Genomic DNA, 19,247 nt, shown 5'->3' with positions numbered 1-19,247 from the left:
TGATCAAAGTCATTTAACCACAAGATTAGAGAATAAAATAAAAAAATGGAAAATAATACAATAGAAATAGTAAAGTTGAGCCAGCTGGTTTCCCTTACTATTTTCTTTAATCAAATGGACCTATAATGTGTATTAGTGAGCTTGAACTCTGATGCAAGGCTAAGGACAAGCCATATGCACCATGTTGCATGAAGCAAAAGAGTAGAAAGTAAATTAATACACATATAGTGAAGGATGGAGTTCAAAGATATGAGTAGGCATCAATGCATGCTGAACCAAGTCACTCATATTCTTAACACTATGATATCCTAATGATAATGTCCAAATCTTGGTGAAAAGAACATTTAAATGTGATTTTCTAACAGATAGGGACCTATCTGCAAAATTATAGGCTCTGACAACCTATGTTCATGTTAAAATAATGTTTCCTGTAACTTGGAGCTTTAATTTTGATCTTTTCCTTTGATACAGTGGCATTGAACCCTTGAAATCTGTAATAAACCTAAAACCAGAATCTGTGTTATGACCAAAGCACCTTGTACCAGTTCCTGGTATCATACCAAACTTGAACTCAGCAGCCACTAGTGGTACATGCACCACTGGTACAAGCAAAGCCTTCAAAAAGGGCTGATTTGACCCCTGCTGACAAAACAGTAAATCTGGACCAAAATAGGGACTCAAATGCAAATCTAAAATTGCAGTCAAATAGAGGACTAAAAAATACACAAGTTCAAGACAAGTTTTACATTTTTATGATTTTATTTCGATTTTGAATGAATTTTCAAAGTTGGACATTTGAATCTGAAAAATGCTGAAAAACAGCATATATAACCTGTGTTGTCCGCACTGCCTTTTGATGATATTACAGGCACCCAAGTGCAAAATAAAAATTATAGATAGATAGATTATTCCAAGCTGATCAAAATAAACATCTCATTTGCATCATTTGGGTTTATATTCAGCTCTAAATAAAATGTTTAAGTTAATCCAAACTAAACATAAAATTTCTGCAACTCATGAACTATAATGCCCTCCCTGTTTGAACCAAATATTTTAAAAATATAAATAAAATTCTAAAAATTGTAAAGTCAGTCATAGATGTCCTTGACACCTTATATGGAACACCCATAACTAAAATTGATATGATGTCTCATGAAATTCTGAATTTAAAACATATATTTCAGCAAAATTCCAAATTATGCTTTATTAGTGATCATGTATAATCGACCTTTCAAGGATTAATTAAATGTTCCTAAGTCTCCAATATGTCTCCAGAGGGTAATGCAATTCCCTTGAAGCACATAATTACAAATCAAGCTCACTGTACCATATGTTGGTACCAACTCAGTATTGAACCGAGGTTATGAAATTCGAATTATGCTTAGAGTTTGATCAAATCTTAAAACTATGCTCCTCTGAGCTTTTATGCTCCCAGATAATGACAAATGATGATACAATTGAAGAAAATTGCGAAGGTGTCGAAGGAAGTCGGATTAAACCCCATCGGTACCGATGATGTCAAGTTCAACCAAGAGTCATCTTCTCTGGTGACTAACCTCCACCGACAAGTGACCCAACGTGTTCCTGAGTCCAAGGTAGTGTTTGGTAAACGGGCCGGACCGGGCGGTCCGGGCAAAACCCGGGCACGGGCACGGGCGTCACGGGCACACAGGTACAATGGGCCGGGCATCACGGTTTTTTTTTTTTTCAAAAATCCTGCCCTGCCCGTTTAATACCCGTGCCCGTCACGGGTTCGGGGGCAGGACGGTCCGGGTAGGAGGGCCAGGCGGTCCAGTCCGTTTTTTTTTTCCTATTTTTTTTCTGTTTTCTTTCCTGTGTTTTTTTTTTGTTTTTGTTTTTTTTTCTTTGAAAACCAATAAATTGTAAATTCAAATTTATACAAATTAAAATTCATTTGACATGGTTGTATGTTTGAACTCAATAATTTTTGTTATAATCAAATATAAATAAAAAATTTCTTTTTTTTATTGAAATATAAATAAATTATAAATCCAATTTCATTGAAACATATGTAAATTATAAATAAATAAAAAACAAAGTAATGTACTCATGCAATTAAGTTTTTTTATTGCTTTTAGTGTTTAAAAATAAAAAAAAATATATATCAAATTAATTTATGACATGGATCAAATAAAAATTAATATTCTTGTCAATATGACGTTTTGAAAGTAATTTCATTAAAATATATGAAATTATCATATATCTATTAAATTGCAAATGAAATTGTCATTTAAATTATATATTTTAGTCACTTTATATAAAATAAATTTATGCATGTCTAATATAATTAGTTTAAAATATTATTTTTTATGTGAAAATGAATTGGTTTGGAGGGAATTTTCAAAAAAATTGAAATTTGAAAAAAATGGGTATGGGTACACGATCACGGGCACGGGCGTCACGGGTACGGGTTAACGGGTACGGGGGTCCGGGTATGCACGGGTTTTTTTTTTAAAAATCGAGTCCGGCCCGTTTAATACCCGTGTCCGTGTACCTGTGTACCCGTGCATACTCGTGGCACGGACACGGTCCGGTCCAGGCACGGGCATGGGCGGACCGGTCCGGGTTGTGCCCCCGGGGGCATTTACCAAACACTAGTCCAAGGCGATGAGAACTGCAGCGGCCCAAGGTCTGTCATTACCGGAGAACCACCGGACAGATGAACCCTAGTCGGGATTGGACGTGTCCCGTGCGAATTAAGTTCATCAGAACCCGCACGAATATTGACGCAATGAAATATGCTTAACGAAGACGTTAAATGAAACTTAAATTAAAAACACGGATCTTGACGTATATATTTCATCCGAAGGTCAAAGTTTAAACATATAACCCACGGCTCCTGATCATCGGGCCCTACATGTCATAAAGCTATCCGGGCCGCTCTGCGCGGATCTTAATGCAAGCCCAAACCTTATATGTCAATAAAGGCGCGCCAGTTCCACTTTGTAATCCTTTCTCATTCGGTAAAGAAAGGCGCGCCATCTCAAAGGTCGCGGGCCCTGGAGACGTAGGTGTTAGTGCCTAATTTCGTAAACAACTCTCGCGTCAAGTGTTTCTAAACTCTACTATTTATTTTACATTTTAGTTTAGGACAAAGTTATTCTAAGTTATTCTAATTTTACGACACACTCGAACTTTATAACTTAGATTAAAAAAATTTAAAAATGCCTTATTCACCCCCTCTAAGTTCGATCCGAGTTGTTCACATGTTAGTATATAAACTAATTTTTTTAGATAAAAATTAAAATTATGCTTTTAAATTTTAATTATATATAAGATTTTTTTCATAGATCCAAATCTGTGTCTTGACTCTTGAGAGCGAAGCGTTGCCTTTAGCCACGAATACACAAAAATCTTTTATTTTTTCATACCAGTTTAGGCTTAAATCTCATTGATTAGCTTGGTTTTCCTTTCAAATATAGAAGAAACATCTTTATATTTTTTTTGAGGAAAAAATGTGAGTCGAGCCCACATTTGATTTCATTGATAATGACTTTGCTACAAGAGTTTTTCAAGCATGTAAAAACACAAGAAAGCGCTAAAACAGCTGAGCATAGGAAAATTAACAAAGGAAAACTAGAAGAAACATCTTTATAAAACACAGAGATGTGATTGAATAAGTTAATTTTGACATCCAAAGCACATCAAGCGCATACAGCCGGCCGTTATCAACTGTAATTTATCTTTTATTATTTACATGGAAATGGAAATCAAATCACACTCGTTCATGTTATTCTAAATAATTGACAAATTTTTCATGCCATTTGAGGACTACGCAATTCTTGTTGTATGCTTTTGGTAAAATTTTGTCTAGTCTGAAATTAAGTTTTTTTTTTTTTTCAAGAAATAAATAACAATTTAGTTCCTTTTTATTTTAAATAAGAGAATAGGTTTCTGTTCACAGCCTTTTGTCCACCATCTGTCCACTGCACTATCCATTCCCGGTTTAACTGTCTCCGCGCTATCCACTTCTAACGGCCTATTTAAACACCGACGGATGGAACCTTACGCTACATAAATTTCTTCTCTCTTTCTTTTCTCCATTTTGAAATTGAGACCAGATCCAGATAGCAGAGGAGATCCAGGCGACCAGATCATAGCCGCCTCCATCTCCATCACGCTCTGACCGCCGTACACACGAGCTATGCTATTTCTCTCTCCGCACCTTGCTCCGTCATTTCTCTCTCTGCCATGGCGGAGCCATCGGCCCTCCGCCGTGTCCTGCTCTATACGATTAGTAGCCAACTCGGTAGCCAACTCTATTCGCTCCTAGTTTAATATGTTACATAGACTTCTGATTTTATGAGATATTACGTAGATCAAGAAGAATTCGATTAGAGCATTGTTTCAACCATGCTTGCCAGGGGTTCGACAAAATTCTTCTTATAGAAATGGATTTTCTCACATGCCTGATTTTATTGTTATGTAACTCCAAAATTTTAGAAGACGTCACTTGAGTTTCAAATCTAGTAAGTTATTTCTGTTGAATTTATTGTTTTCGTTGTATGCAATAACAGATCTAGCATTTCAAATGAAATCTGGAGAAAAGAGATGATAGAGAGGCGATATGGAGTATTGATATGTTAATTTTACTGTATTGCCCCGTTAATTTTACAGTATTCATCTTGTCATTTTACAATATTCATCTTGTGAAAATCTGGAGGAAATAGATGATAGAGAGGTGATATGGAATCTGTTAATTTTACAGTATTGCCTTGTTAATTTTACAGTATTCATCTTGTCATTTTACAGTATTCATCTTGTGGAAATCTTGAAGAAAGAGATGATTTGTTAATTTTACAGTATTTATCTTGTAATTTTACAGTATTCATTTTGTAATTTTACAGTATTCATCTTGTGAAAATTTGGAGAAAAAAGATGATAGAGAGGCTTCTTACTCATCTGAACAATGAACACAGATGTTGTTTGTGGTGAACAGATGTTACTTTGTGGTGAATAGATTTTGTGTGTGATGATGGATGTATGTATAGATTTAGCAATTTTATAGTATACATGGTATTATTTTATGGTTTATATTTTGCAATTTTACAGTATACATGATTGTTTGCATATTGTAGTTTAAACTGAAATGTAGCATTTTTTACATTTTATCTTACAGTATAGATGGTAATATTTTATGGTTTAGTTTTAGAAATTTTACAATATACAAGATTCAATTGAAAATTTACAGTATTATGTGAAAATTTTACAGTATAGACGATTCAATTGTACATTTACAATATACAAGATTCAATTGTAAATTTTACTATGTAGAAGATTCAATTTTACAGTATACAAGATTCAATTTTACAGTATACAAGATTCAACTCAGTGCCAATAACCGCTAATAACTAATTCTAACTGCCAATAACTTCCTATAACTGCAATTTCCGAAAGTACAGTTTGAAAGTACAATTATTTTGTCATGTTGTGCAAGTTGCAATCTTTTTCTAACTATTATGTGACCACTTCAAATAGTTGCTGGATGTTTTGTAGTTAACTGATATATTTTATGTGATATATTGTATAATTATACAGCATGTAGAAGTAATTTTACAGTATTCGCGCAAGTCAAAGCTGTGGACAAATGGTGGACAAAAGGCTGTGGACAATTAGACGCTTCCTTTTTTTTCGTTTTTATTTTTTAATTTGTTAGACTACTGGCCAGCACCCCAGCACAAAAAAAAAAAAGTGTTTCCATTTTTGTTATTTTACTTTTTCTCCAGCATCCTTTTGTCAAATACTCGAAATATTTATTTAGTAGTTGATCACAGGCTGGCCATTAATTTAGTAGTTGATCACAGGCCGGCATTAACTCTGGTTGATTTCATTACCTTAAAGTAATAAATATTTAATGCAAAAGATGTGATGTAAATATCACGATCATGAAATCCTTAAAAAAAAAATATCCTTGTAGTCGCCATGCTTGTTTGTGTGTAGTTAAAGAAAAAAAAATACATGGATTGAAGATGACACTGATATAAATTATATAATGAGAAAAGGTAACGTTCTTCGGGCTACAGTCCTCCAAAAATCTCTGTGTATAAAAGTCTTTTATTTTTAGCTTAGTTCTGACGCGCTTTCAATTACCACAACTGCCATAATTTCAAGTACAATATGTATGTTTACAGGATAATATGTGTATGTTTACAGGATAATATGTGTATGTTTACATGATAATATGTGTATGTTCACAGGATACTATGTGTATGTTCACAAAAGATGGTCCCCAACAGCTGTCACGCGTTTTCAACAGCTGTCACGCATTTTTAACAGCTTTCACACGTTTTTATGTTGACAGGATTTGTTGAATTACTTTACAGGATTTAGTATTGATGTTTACAGAATTAGTTGAAAATATCCGGGAATTTTTAGGGGACTGAAGTTGGAGGACTGTTGATAAGCATAAATTATATACACATTTGATCTAGATTTTATCATAAAATGACCTCAAATATCTTGTATTTTTAATATAAAGTGATTTAAATACACCTAGAATCAAGCTACTGCGGTTGTTTGGCTTTTCATTGCAGGAAATGATGAAAAATGGCAAAAATACCCTCCAGTGCGGATCAAATCACCCGCAGTGCGGATCAGAGCAGCCGCACTGAGTACTTAGCCGCATTTCCAACATTCAAGCGCTGCGCAGGAAAAAGTCCGAGCCTAGTGCGGATGAACTTCCATCCGCAGTGCGGATGAGCCCAGCCGCACTCAATACTTAGCCGATTTCAGGACCTTCAGGAAAGCAGAAACCACCCGCAGTGCGGATGATCCATCCGCACTGCCATCCGCATTCAACTAATCCGCAGGAATTAAATAAGGAAACTTAGAGTCAATGCGGATGAGACCACCCGCAGTGCGGATCATCCATCCGCACTGGAGCCGCAGAAAAGCCAAATTTACATAATTTCAACACGGTTTCTATTTTTGGCACTTCATGGACGCGTTTTACAGCCAAATGTGGACAAGACATCCTGGGAAACAATTCAGATATAGCACCCACTAACTCCACTTTCTAGGCTCTTAATTGGGCATGGTCTTTAGCTATAAAAGAGGGTGTTCATTCTCCATTCAGGGACATCTCTCTTCCCATCTCACACATCATCTATTTCCTCTTTCATTCTCTCTCTATACACAATACTTAGCGATAAATTCTGGAGAAAAGGAAAGCTTTCAAGCAAGGAGAAGAAGGGTTTCCTGAGCAAGAAGTCGGCAAGATAGAGGTTTTTGATTTGTCAAAGGGTGTAATTACTTCCTTTATTTCATTTCTTCTTACTTTGCCAATTTTTGTAATGGATCTCTCCATGAGGGAGTAGTTCTCTTTCTAGGGGTTTAGGTCAATGCATGAACTTGTTTAATTGTATCTTATTCGGTTATTTGTCTTTGTTATGATTGTTTTATTGGGATTTGATGTTAATTTCTGTGATTTATCATTTGTGTTAATTACATAATTAGTACTTGAAATCGCAGTAGTCCCGCTTTGGTATCTCTTTGTCAAAGGATCCAAAGAAGTTAGGACGAGAGGAGAGTACCATTTATGAATGCAAATACCCTAGGTTTAGATTAGGATTGTAACCAATTTGTAATCTAAACCGGAACTATAGAAATTAAGGTTAGGAATTTGGTGAAGAACCTAACCGTGAAGGCAAACCCTAATTAGGACATCTCAAATCGAATCGGGTATTGGTATGAAGGACTTAATCGTGAAGTATCAATATTTGAGGAGAGGAGAGACTAACAAGAGCTTATGGTCTAAGTAGCTAGGGTGAAGGACCTAACCGTGAAGTCCGAATTACTTAGACACGTTATTAATTCACGAAAGTGACCCTTAATGACATATTAGGTTAGAAACCTCATCAAATCATACATGAACTTAAACAAATACCGAATAGATATAGTTAGCAAGGGAATGTAGACCAAAGACCCCTAGATCTTCTCATCTAGAAAGCAATCCAATCTTTCTTTCATTCATTTACTCTTATTGTTTTAAAAACTCTCTATTCGGGTATTGAACCCAAATTTAGGAATTGTTAGAACAAACCCCCCCAATTTACTTTTATTGCACTTTACTTTTCTTTTATTTTCTGAAATTTATTACTAAAGTTTAAACTAAGTTTTTATCGTACTCCCTGTGGTTCGATACCTCAAATACTACTTTGATAGAATTGTGCACTTGCAATTTAACTCAAACGTGTGTTGAAGGTTTAAAAGGTACATCTTATTGTACTGAAACTTTTTACCATACCCTTTGAACGCATCAACTGTTAGCTGCTTCCTTATATAATAGCCGGTAAACATAGTATATATCCTTTCAGGAACCTGAGGTACAATAATTAAATCTAGATTGTTATTTAACTGTGGCACGAATCTCGAAACGAATCTCCTATATATATCAACAATTGACCCGGCTGAAACTAAATTCAGACCGTTCTTTTCGTGCAATTGACTCAGGTACCTGAAGGGATACAGACTCTGATAAACGGTGATGCAATCAAATCGGATATTATCCATTAATTATATCCAGATCTGTTTCCATGTATAAGCTCCTATGGATAATCATATATTAGTGAATGGTGATATAATTATTAATTTCAAAGTAATTAAATACATATTCGGATATAAATAACTATTCACAATCGGATTTTTTTTGTATTCGAATATTCATTCCAGAGGCTCATATATAATATATTATCTCAAATTTGAGATTTGAAAGCTAATATAAATATCATTACCAATGCAAGTGATAATCTTTAGTTCAAGCTGATCAATTATTTTGTAGTTGCAATTGTATTCCCTGTTTGCTATAGTCCGTATCCACCCAGGTACCTGGGGTGCAATTTAAAAGAACGAACGGTCTAGATTAATTACATTCAGATCAAAGTCAATTCGGTAGCTGTTGTGACTGTAGGGGGCTGCTTTAAGATTTGTTCCAAGCTAAAAGAACGGCTCTGATTTTCAGCTTGGGGTGATGCGGATTCCGTTTGCTATGCTTCGTTTAATTAACGGCCATTTTTATTAATATCCCTGAAAAAAAAGAAAATTTTAAAAATAACCCTGTTCCTCATTTTTTTTTAAATATGCCCTGACCGCCTGGACCAGGGGCGGCCCAAAACACCAAGTGAGGCGCCCCAGGGCCCGGCGGCCCATACCCCAAGTGAGGCGCCACCCCCTGGGGCGCCCCATTAGTAATTTGGTTTTTTTTTTTTTTTTTTTGAGAAATCTTAGTATTTTGATTTGAATAATTTTGTTGAAAAAAGTGTTGGGTTTATGTATATGTGTATGTCAAAAAATAAAATATTATGTATATGTGTATGTGTATGCCAAAAAATATAATATTTGATATATTTACGAAGTGATGTCGTAAATTTTTATAACTTTAATTTTTATTTTTATTTCTTTGGTGAACTATATGTATAATATACACACATACACATACACACATGCACATACACATACACATACACATATACACATACATATATACACATACACATACAAAAAAACTCACACATACACATACACATACACATACACATACACATACACATACACATACACATACATATACATATACATACACACATACACATACACATACACATACACATACACATACACATACACATACACATACACATACACATACACATATACCAAATAAATCAATTCGCATAAGCAAAATAGCAAGTTTATCTGCCACCACGTCTGAATAAACCTAACAAACGACTAGTTCTTCTGGTACCAGTGGCAGGTGCGGCATTACTTGTAGAGGCTTGGCTACTAGATGATTGGCTTACAGGAGGAGGGGGTTGTGTTCTACCGGTTGCTTCAGCGACAACTCTGACATTTTCTCTTTCGTTGTGTTCGTTTATTGCATCTAAATGTAACAATGCAATTCAGTTAGTAATATAATTAAAGCATAAATAAATTTTGTACAATTCTACGTACCTGCCCTGCACCTGTCGGAAACAGAACGGCGAGCCCGATTTCCCGACGGTCGCCTACCACCCATCTCGTCCATGGTCATTACAATACGCTTGTGTCTCCTCCTTCCCTTTCTTATCCATCCTTCTGAAGGTAATATTCTATCTCCGACATATGTAGGCCACTCATGCTGATCAGGATAAGAATGGAAAGATCCACCCCAAGTGGAAGCAAGGTAATCGGTACGGTACATGTCAGCAACATAGTGATCCTCACAGTAGTTCCTCACTCGGCATACCGCCATCACGTGACTGCAGGGTATGTGACTTAGCTGGGGTCCTTGGCATGTACAGGTTACCGCCCTGGCATCTCCGAATTTAACCACGTACTTGCAAGCCCTCTTGACAAACGCCATAGTGCCGTCTGGTTTACGGGTGGTAGGAACGTACTCATTTGGATTTTGCACTTCGAATTCTGTTCCATCGTTACCCATCGGGATCACGGTCATGGTTGCACCTTTGTCTCTGTGTCGTCTTAGTTTCTCCTCCACCCTTGTTGAAAATGACTGGTTCATCCTTATTAATTCTGCGGCCTTAGCACGCCGTTCCTGAAACCAGGCATTTAACTTGTAGAATGTGTCCTCTACAACTGCAGCCACAGGCAACATCCGGCTCTGCTTGAATACTGCATTCAGCGACTCGGATCCGTTGGTGGTCATAATTCCCCAACGCCAACCTCCATCCCGGGATTGATATATTTTCTCGTATGCTGGATCTTCGTTGACATCTCGGGGATTATTTTTCCCCACCTTCATTAAGTAGAGATTTGCCTTTGGCATGTACTACATAGAAAATAAGGAAATAGAATAATGTAAGTAAACAATTGTAGTAAAAAAAAATTGTTTTCTTAAAGTACAATAATATATGTAAACAATTGAAATGCATGTACCCTTGCAAAACTGCTAGTCATCTCTACCACCCTTCTCGGCTTTTTCTTTCTGCAATTCCATCTAAATGTATCAGTAACCCACGTGTCGCCTCCGGTTGCCTTGGAAAGGTTCTCCGCAACGTGTTGCATACACAACCTGTGCACACACTGGCCAGTACGTGTTGACCAACCGTAATCTTCACGATCAAAAACATATTTTATTCCTTTGTGCTGGTCTGATATCACACAGAAAAACTTCCCTTCCCCAATTACCCGTCTTCTTAAAAACTGCATAAAGAATCCCCAGTTCTCGCCGTCCTCTTTACGAACAATTGCAAACGCCAAAGGCAACAGCTGGTTCTCAGCATCATATGCGCATGCTATGAGTAGTCTCCCCTCGTAACGGCCAGACATGAAGCATGCATCAATGCTGATAACAGGTCTGATGTATGGCACAGCCTGGATACAAGGACCAAAAGCCCATGCTATGCCCTTGAATTGTTTAGCTCCCTCTATTAGTACACCGTCTTTATCAAAAAAAGGGCCATGCCATCGCTCATATACGGTGCCGACATTTGTACTTGCCATGGCCTGGAGCAATGGTGCCAGATAGCCATATGAGTCCTTCCAACTACCAAATATCCTGCAAATCGCAAGTTCACGACCTCTCCACAGCCTGTTGTATTTTGGGATTACATATTTGTATTTGTGTCTGACGGTCATAGCCACCGCCTTGATGCTCATCGATGGATCCAACTTAATGTCCTCCTCAATTGCATCGACAATTAGTGATGCTGTCAGATTTGAATGGTCTGTCCTTGTGGACGCAGACTTGCATGTATGAGGTGGTTCGCACTTCTTAATCATCCATGCTTCCCCTGAACCCGCAGGGGTTGCAAAAAGGCGGAACTCGCAGTGCGGGTGAGTTGAACAAAGCACAACTAACCTTGTTCGGTCCCTTTTGTGTATTATACATTCCCAGTTGCCGTGAACACGAGTCTCATATATTTTCTTTACAAGCTCGTCTACGCTGGTATAAACTTGCCCTGCGGCAAGTTCTTTGTTGTATACAACACGAGGACCAAAGAAACTAATGTCTGCCTCTTCGAAAGCTGTGGTGTCGTTGAATGTGGCAACCGGATGCTTATTCCCCCAACCTCTAATCGGGAATTTTTCTGCCCTGGACAACCCTGCTACATTTGCATCACCATCTGATAAGTCATCATCTTCCCAAACCCCTTGGTATTCATCCCCCGTTTCCATTTCTCTTTCTGGTACGGCATCAATAGCATCAACATCAACATCAACATCATTTCGATTAACGGGTACCGGTCCTGACTCTGGCATAGTTGGAAATCTAGGGATTATGGGTGTCTGTCTGGGTGGTAGTGGTAACTCTTCAGTATTTTCTGGGGAGTTGTGGTACCCCTGGTTGTCATTACCGGGGCTGTGATACTCCTGGTGGTACCCCTGGTTGTCATAAGGGGATTGCTGGTGGTACTCCTGGTGGTCATAAGGGGAGTGCTGATGGTACCCCTGGTTGTCATAACCTGAAGGTCCAGCCCCAGCCGAACTTGAAGGTCCAGCCCTCGTGCGGGGAACCCTCTTCGAATATATGTCCATTACCGGGACCCCACAAGCTACAAATTGAGTATACACAACTCTCCACAAATTGGCATCTGTTATTGGAAACTTAACAAAGTAAGGTCTACCCCCCCCCACGTGAGTTGTCAATCCGTGTAGCCAACTCTATTTCATACCTGTTGGGGTTTACAGATGTCTTTTCGTATATTAGCTGCTTCAGTTCCTCAAATGTGGTATTTTCATTAATCTCGAAGCCAAATGCGACTTCTTTCGTGTAATGCACGCCATCTTCATCCCTTTCTAGCTTGCCGCCGACATACAGTGCAACTAACATCTCTTCTTTAACAAACTACATTTTAAAAAAAAAATTTACAAGTATTACATGACATAATAATGGGTACATTAATAAATGACTAATTGAAAAATAAATAAACAAAATTAAAAAAATTTACAATTTTTCTACAGTAGGTGTACAGCAATTGCTACAGTAATTGTACAGTACGCTGCAGTAAATACCAACAATAATGTACAGTACGATACAGTACAGGTCAACAGTAAATGTACAGTACGCTACAGTAAATGTCAACAGTAATGTACAGTACGCTACAGTAAGTGCAACAGTAAATTTGGAACAGTAATTACTAATTATTATAATTATAATTACTAATTATTATAATTAAAAAAACATACCTATTTTCCCCAGTTATCGCCTCCAGAGAAGGTCTGAGATCGGGAAGTGACAGAGGCAGAAAATGCGTTTAAATCACAGGACTAGTGGGGCGCCCCAGGGGGTGGCGCCTCACTTAAGGTATGGGCCGCCGGGCCCTGGGGCGCCTCACTAGCTGTTTTGGGCCGCCCCAGGCCCAGGCGGTCAGGGCATGTATGAAAAAAAATTAGAGAGAGGGGCATTTTTAAAATTTTCTATTTTTTTAAGAATATTAATAAAAATGGCCGTTTAATTAAACATGTTTGAAGGTATCTTCTGGAAAAGTTACATAACCACGGTGGGTTCCCCGGAATGATACATTTTTAACCAATTATACACATAAATGAAAACAATTTAAAATATGAGAAATTCACTGTTAAAGAAAGTAAATAAATTCTTCAATATTTTTTCTCTATAAGAGAATTTCATATTTTTCATACTTCTTTAATTTTTTTTGGGCCATCAAATGTGTTATGGTTTCACTTTATACAATGGAAATTCCGATGCTTTCATTTGTAGCAAGTCTATATTTGATCTCAACTGATCTGTTCTAGAGAAGATCATCGACAAAAATCCTTGCACTACTTGGAACAAGTCAGTTGAACCTATTACAGAAAAATATTGATGCCACGTCAGCGCTGTATGTTATGTCCATATGCATTGAATTTTAAGAGATCGGTGTCGGTACAAAACTTTTCTTTTATTATTTAATAAACTTGTGATTATGATATGTCCATATACATTGAATTTTGTTACTAACGAATTAAATATTGATTCTGGCTTAATTAGAAATTATTCTACAGTGTCGTCTTCTCTTGAAAACTAATAATTTTGAAGCTCCCGATTCGCCTTATCTGGATGTTTTAGTTCCCCTCACGTTGAGGTAGTTACAACTGCTAGCACTACCACTAATTAGAACATGTCTATATCAAATGTCAAAGAAATATTTCAATATGAAACAAAATAATGAGAGGATATCTCCCTAGAATATTCTCCTCCAGCCAGAGGCGGAGACAGTAAGGGCTAATGGGGGTCAATTGACCCCATTAGTTTTCAAAAAATTTGTATTTATACACAGTTTTCTATATAATCTAGAGTAAAATGCTACGGATACCGTAAATTGACTCCCATTCGCAGCATAAAAATTTTATATGATTGATCCCCATTCACGATTGACCCCCATAATCGAAAAGTCTGGCTCCGCCCCTGCCTCCAGCTTCCCGGGATTCCAAATAAAAAGTTATTTGTTTCAATTGTTATATAGTAATTTATGTTGTATTTCATTTTTTGTTCTAAATAATAAAGAATTAAATCTGAAGACAGGGATTTTAGATGTTGATGTGTAATTATTGTTAGGTTGAAATTAAAAAAATAATCATATAGATTACTATATATATGTCAATAAGTTGATAAAATAGAGTAATAATTGAATTCACAAATAATTTCCTTAAGTTGAAAATAATATGGTATGACATATATCATATATGTGGTTTGGTTTGAGTTGGAAAAAAAAAGTATTTGGATGAGAAATCAAGAATCATGAAAAATCACATGGTTTATGTAAGAAGGGATCATAAGCCTTTCCCATGGATGAGGGGAATGTAATCATTATTAGAGATATGAGATTTTTTGCTACAGTATACTTTAATAATAGAGAGAGTTTAATATATATATTTTAATCACAAAAATAATGGATGAGCTGTAACGAGTTTATCTTTTTTGTTGAAAACTCGTAGGTAATTACATTGATAGAAAGCCATAATGATAGTTTATATGAAAATCATAGTAGTTGGCACACTTTTCACAATTGTTTTTATTACATAATTAAAGCGGGGATAAACCATTGGCACAATTAGTAGTTGGCACACTTTTCACCATTGGCATAATTAAAGCAGGGATGAACAATTCAAATGATATTCAACAATATGCCTTCGTTTTTGGCACACTTTTCACAATTGTTTTTATTACATAATTAAAGCGGGGATAAACCATTGGCACTTATGTTCAAAGAAAGAGATCTCTTATTTGATATATATGCAAAAATTAACCTTTTTTTTATCTTCTCCGTAGCATTAACTTGATAAGCTTAGGATATGCTTCAAAGCGAATAATTGGACAATTAGACTGTGCTCCAATTGAAGGGAGCGGAGGGGATGGGAGGGGAAGGGAGGAACAAATTGAAATTCACTCGCTCCAGAAAATGAAATCGGAAGAGAGGGAACGAGACAGAGAGTTGACGCCTCACCCCATAGCAACGGAATCTTTCACCCCCGATTCGGGGTGTAGCCAAAGGAAAAAGGGGCCCACCATAAACAATTACGGAATCCAGTGTTTTAAAATGCGGCCGCATGGGCCGCATATGCGTATGTGGTTGGCAGCCGCGCTTAGAACAACCATGCAGTTATCTCATGCGGTTTTGAGCATGCGGCCGCATATGCGGTCTGAATATGCGGCCATGCGGAAAAAAAATGCATATGCGGATTAAAAATGCGGTCATGCGGTCCGAATATGCGGCCATGCAGTCCTCCCATGCGGATCAGCAGCCACCGTTGGATCAACAATTTTCAAAGTGGCTTAATAAATAGTAAAAAAAATCAAAAAAATGTAAAATTTGGTCTCCAAGCACATATTAATATGGAGAACAAGATGAACAGTTCGGATTGACGTTTTGAATTTTTAAATTTTAAATTTGGACCGTATGCATACGAATGCACATTAGTCACACACACACTCTCTCTCTCTCTCTATATATACGTGAATTTTTATTTTAAAATCCGCATATGCGTCCGCATACCGCATATGCGGTATGCAGTGGCCTTCTGCATGCATGAACAAAACCGCATTTTAAAACACTGACGGAATCTACCCTTCTCCTTTTCGATTTCCTCCTAGCAGAAATACGCAAGTTCTCAACACTGTCTCTCTCGGCGGCATTGCCTTCCTCTTGGTTTCTTCATCTGGGTTACGCTCTTTCTTGGCCGTGTAAGTTCTCTATAAGTATCCTTTTTACCCTTTTGCTATTTCTGCTCAATTCGCTGCCACAGCCTCTTGCTTGTACAACTTCTACTCCATTTATGGTTCTATTTGTTTACAACTACTATGATTTGTACGATTGATTGTGCAATTTGATAATTTTTAGCCGATTCTTATGCAAATTTGTAAGATAAATTCGGAAATTCAAATAAAATCTGGGCTAAAATTGAAGAAGTGCGTTTTGAGTTGGACTTGCTTTTTTTTTTATTGTCAGATTCTTTTCTGAACTATTTGTTTACTAGAGGAAGAAAATGACTTTGTAATTCATTCTTGATAAAAAAAATAAATCAGTACTGCTGAGTGCATAGGAATAAAAGACCGAGTATAGCAAGGTGAGAATCCATGTGAGAATACCCAATGTAATCATTCTTGATAAATATTAGGGGTCTACTTGCATTTTTTTCATTTTCTTGTCAGATTCACTTTACACCAACAACTCAAGGAGAGAACAATGATACATGACTCCAATACAGCTTCACATCACAATCAATGTGTTTCACAGAGAAGCAATATTGCATCTGCACTTTAAGTTAGAAGCAAGTGTTTGTCTTTTAAATCTCTTTAACTTGCATCTGCACTTTAAGTTAGAAGTACTTTTAATGTAATATTAATCTAGATTCATGTTTTCTTTTGAATGTAGTTAAATAGGCTGATTTCTTTCTTGTCATAAGTAATAGGCTAGGGGCTAGGATCCACATACTGGTATTGATGTATTATTTTATATAATACTCTATCTTTTGTTTATTGAGCAATGTCTTATTTTCTCTAAATTTCATTGCCATTTCTATTTCTGGTCTGTACCGGTTGTACTGGACTACTGGTACATAATGTTTGAGCATATATTTTGAATGCTGAAATAACAAAAATGTCTGGGACTGACATGTAACTTTTGTATACATATCTTGTCAGTGGGTGTAGTGGTACCCATTTATAACTTTTGTGTGTTATCAAATACTAAAAATAAATATGAATGCCTAGTATTTCTTTTGAAGAATCCATTTAGAAACTCTAAATGAGGGTACCAGTGGTTGTAGTGGTACTGGTACCACTGGTACTAGTGGGACTATGGACATGTTTCTATCCTTTTTTGTGAATTGCATAGTTGTAATAAATAATAATGCATGCTGTGAGTTGTGAGTTTAATCCTTGCAATAATATACTTGGTTGTGATTTTTTTTTTTTTAGGATTTTGTGTTTCGTATGAGGTGTTGTCAATGATAGACAAATAGGATAAGTAGCTAGTATATGATTTATAAAAGGAGGCAAATTTATATATGTTTCAGGCAAGTATGCAAATACAAGCATCCCACTTTTGTTTTATAGATTGGTACAGTTAGGTACATCGGATTGTACCAGTTAAAAGTAATTTTTGTCTGTAATAATTCTTACATTTAGTTCAATACAAAATATGAGCTATTAGTCAGCCTTTCTCTTTTCTTTCCTTTTTTTTTTAAATGAGACGCATAGAGTGAATTTGACTTTTTTTTTTTTACTCAAAAAAATATACTGCAAACTAGTCAAGATGCATACGGTACATCAATGAACCTTTTTTTTATAAAAATGATGCATACAGTACACAATGAACTTGGTATGTATAATTAGTGCTTGGGGCCAGATCATAATAGAGACACAAACTTTTCTATATAAGGGTAAACTAGTCATTTTAGATAGTATTCAAGTAAAATTAAAATATTGTACTTGAACTCTCTACAATTTAATGATACAAACATTTATTTACTTCTTTAAAGTAACAGGTAATTTATATTTTCATTGCTTATTAGTTTTAATAAACAAAAACAAGACCGATATCTAACAAATCAGAAACACATCAAGACTTTTATATTATGAAAATCAAATACACATTTAAAATTTATTATATAAAATTTTCACGAATATAGATATCAAATTTACACGAATATAAATAATAATTATAATATTTTATTATAAACTATATAAAAAATTACGTATAAAATAAATTCAAAATAGATGACTGCATTCTCTCTTACTGGAATTTACTGGGATAATATTATATTTCGATTATAATTAATGTTAAACCGATATGAATATAAAAATACTCTCATTCGAATTGATAATTTCACGAAAATTTGTCGCGGTCGGATACATTGCGTGAACCAGTTTTAAACCTCGCCATAAATTTTCTTTTAATTTTACCCGCGCAATTACAACCGTAGGCTAGTTCTGGTCGACAGCAGATTCCCAGTAGATTTTCAATCCCAACTTCTCCGCCGATATAATTGCGATTAATTAAACGATAAGTCAACATTCAACAATAACTCACTCGCGCTTTCTCGTTTTCTCCCTCCTTTAAATACCGTTTACGGCCACCTTTCTTGCTCGCCTCAGTTCAGCATCGCGCCGCCTCATCTCTGTCTAAGTAAAGGCGCTCTGTTTTTTGTTGATCTGGTACATGTCTGCGTATTTTCTCAATTGATTTATTAGTACCTCCTTAATTTGCGTTTGCATTTAGCGAGGATGTTGAAATATTAAACTTAATTATGTAATAAAGTAAAGTTAATAGAATAAGTAGTGGAACTCCTTTGTTTCAGCAGTTGCAGAATTATTGGGCTGATTGATGAGGGGATATGAAAGATCAAACGACGTTCGTTTTGGCTGTATGACCTATGGATGGAAAGATCTGGAAGTCTAGTTTCTGATGGTTCAAATTTCAAAACGTTTGGAGTTCCCTACAGAGAGTTATGGCTGTTTTAGTGGACAGGGGTCAGCTGAAACAGCTGCTGTTTAGTATTCTATTTTTAATACGAATTTTCTAGATACTTCTGTTGTCTTAGCCTATAAATAGAGTTGTAATCTGTTGTTTGATATGTAAGAAAAATACAAGAGTTTCCAAAAGAAAGATAGCTTGTTTTATCTATCTCTTTCCTTATCTCAAAGTGTGATATCCACCATCCTCTTTTATCAAAGTGGTATCAGAGCCAACAGGTCCCAGGTTCAAATGGCCACAAAAAATTCTAATATTTCCTTCCAATATCCAGTTCTAACCAAAACCAATTTTGATAAATGGTCGCTGTGA

At 36.2% G+C, this 19,247-nt stretch overlaps 1 protein-coding gene across 1 annotated transcript; it reads right to left on the bottom strand.

The window, feature by feature from the left end:
- Window positions 1-408: 408 nt before the first annotated feature.
- Window positions 409-11,038, bottom strand: LOC144566610 (uncharacterized). The gene is made up of 3 exons (XM_078316658.1): window positions 10,894-11,038; window positions 9,970-10,786; window positions 409-689 (listed from the first exon to the last, which is right to left on the bottom strand). The coding sequence occupies exons 1-3, from the start codon at window positions 11,020-11,022 to the stop codon at window positions 409-411; spliced, it is 1,227 nt and encodes a 408-aa protein (XP_078172784.1). The 5' UTR covers window positions 11,023-11,038.
- Window positions 11,039-19,247: the final 8,209 nt, after the last annotated feature.

Source organism: Carex rostrata, chromosome 15 (assembly GCF_964058835.1).
Source record: "Carex rostrata chromosome 15, lpCarRost1.2, whole genome shotgun sequence".
NCBI lineage: Eukaryota > Viridiplantae > Streptophyta > Magnoliopsida > Poales > Cyperaceae > Carex > Carex rostrata.
This window is presented reverse-complemented; position numbering and strand designations above follow the sequence as displayed.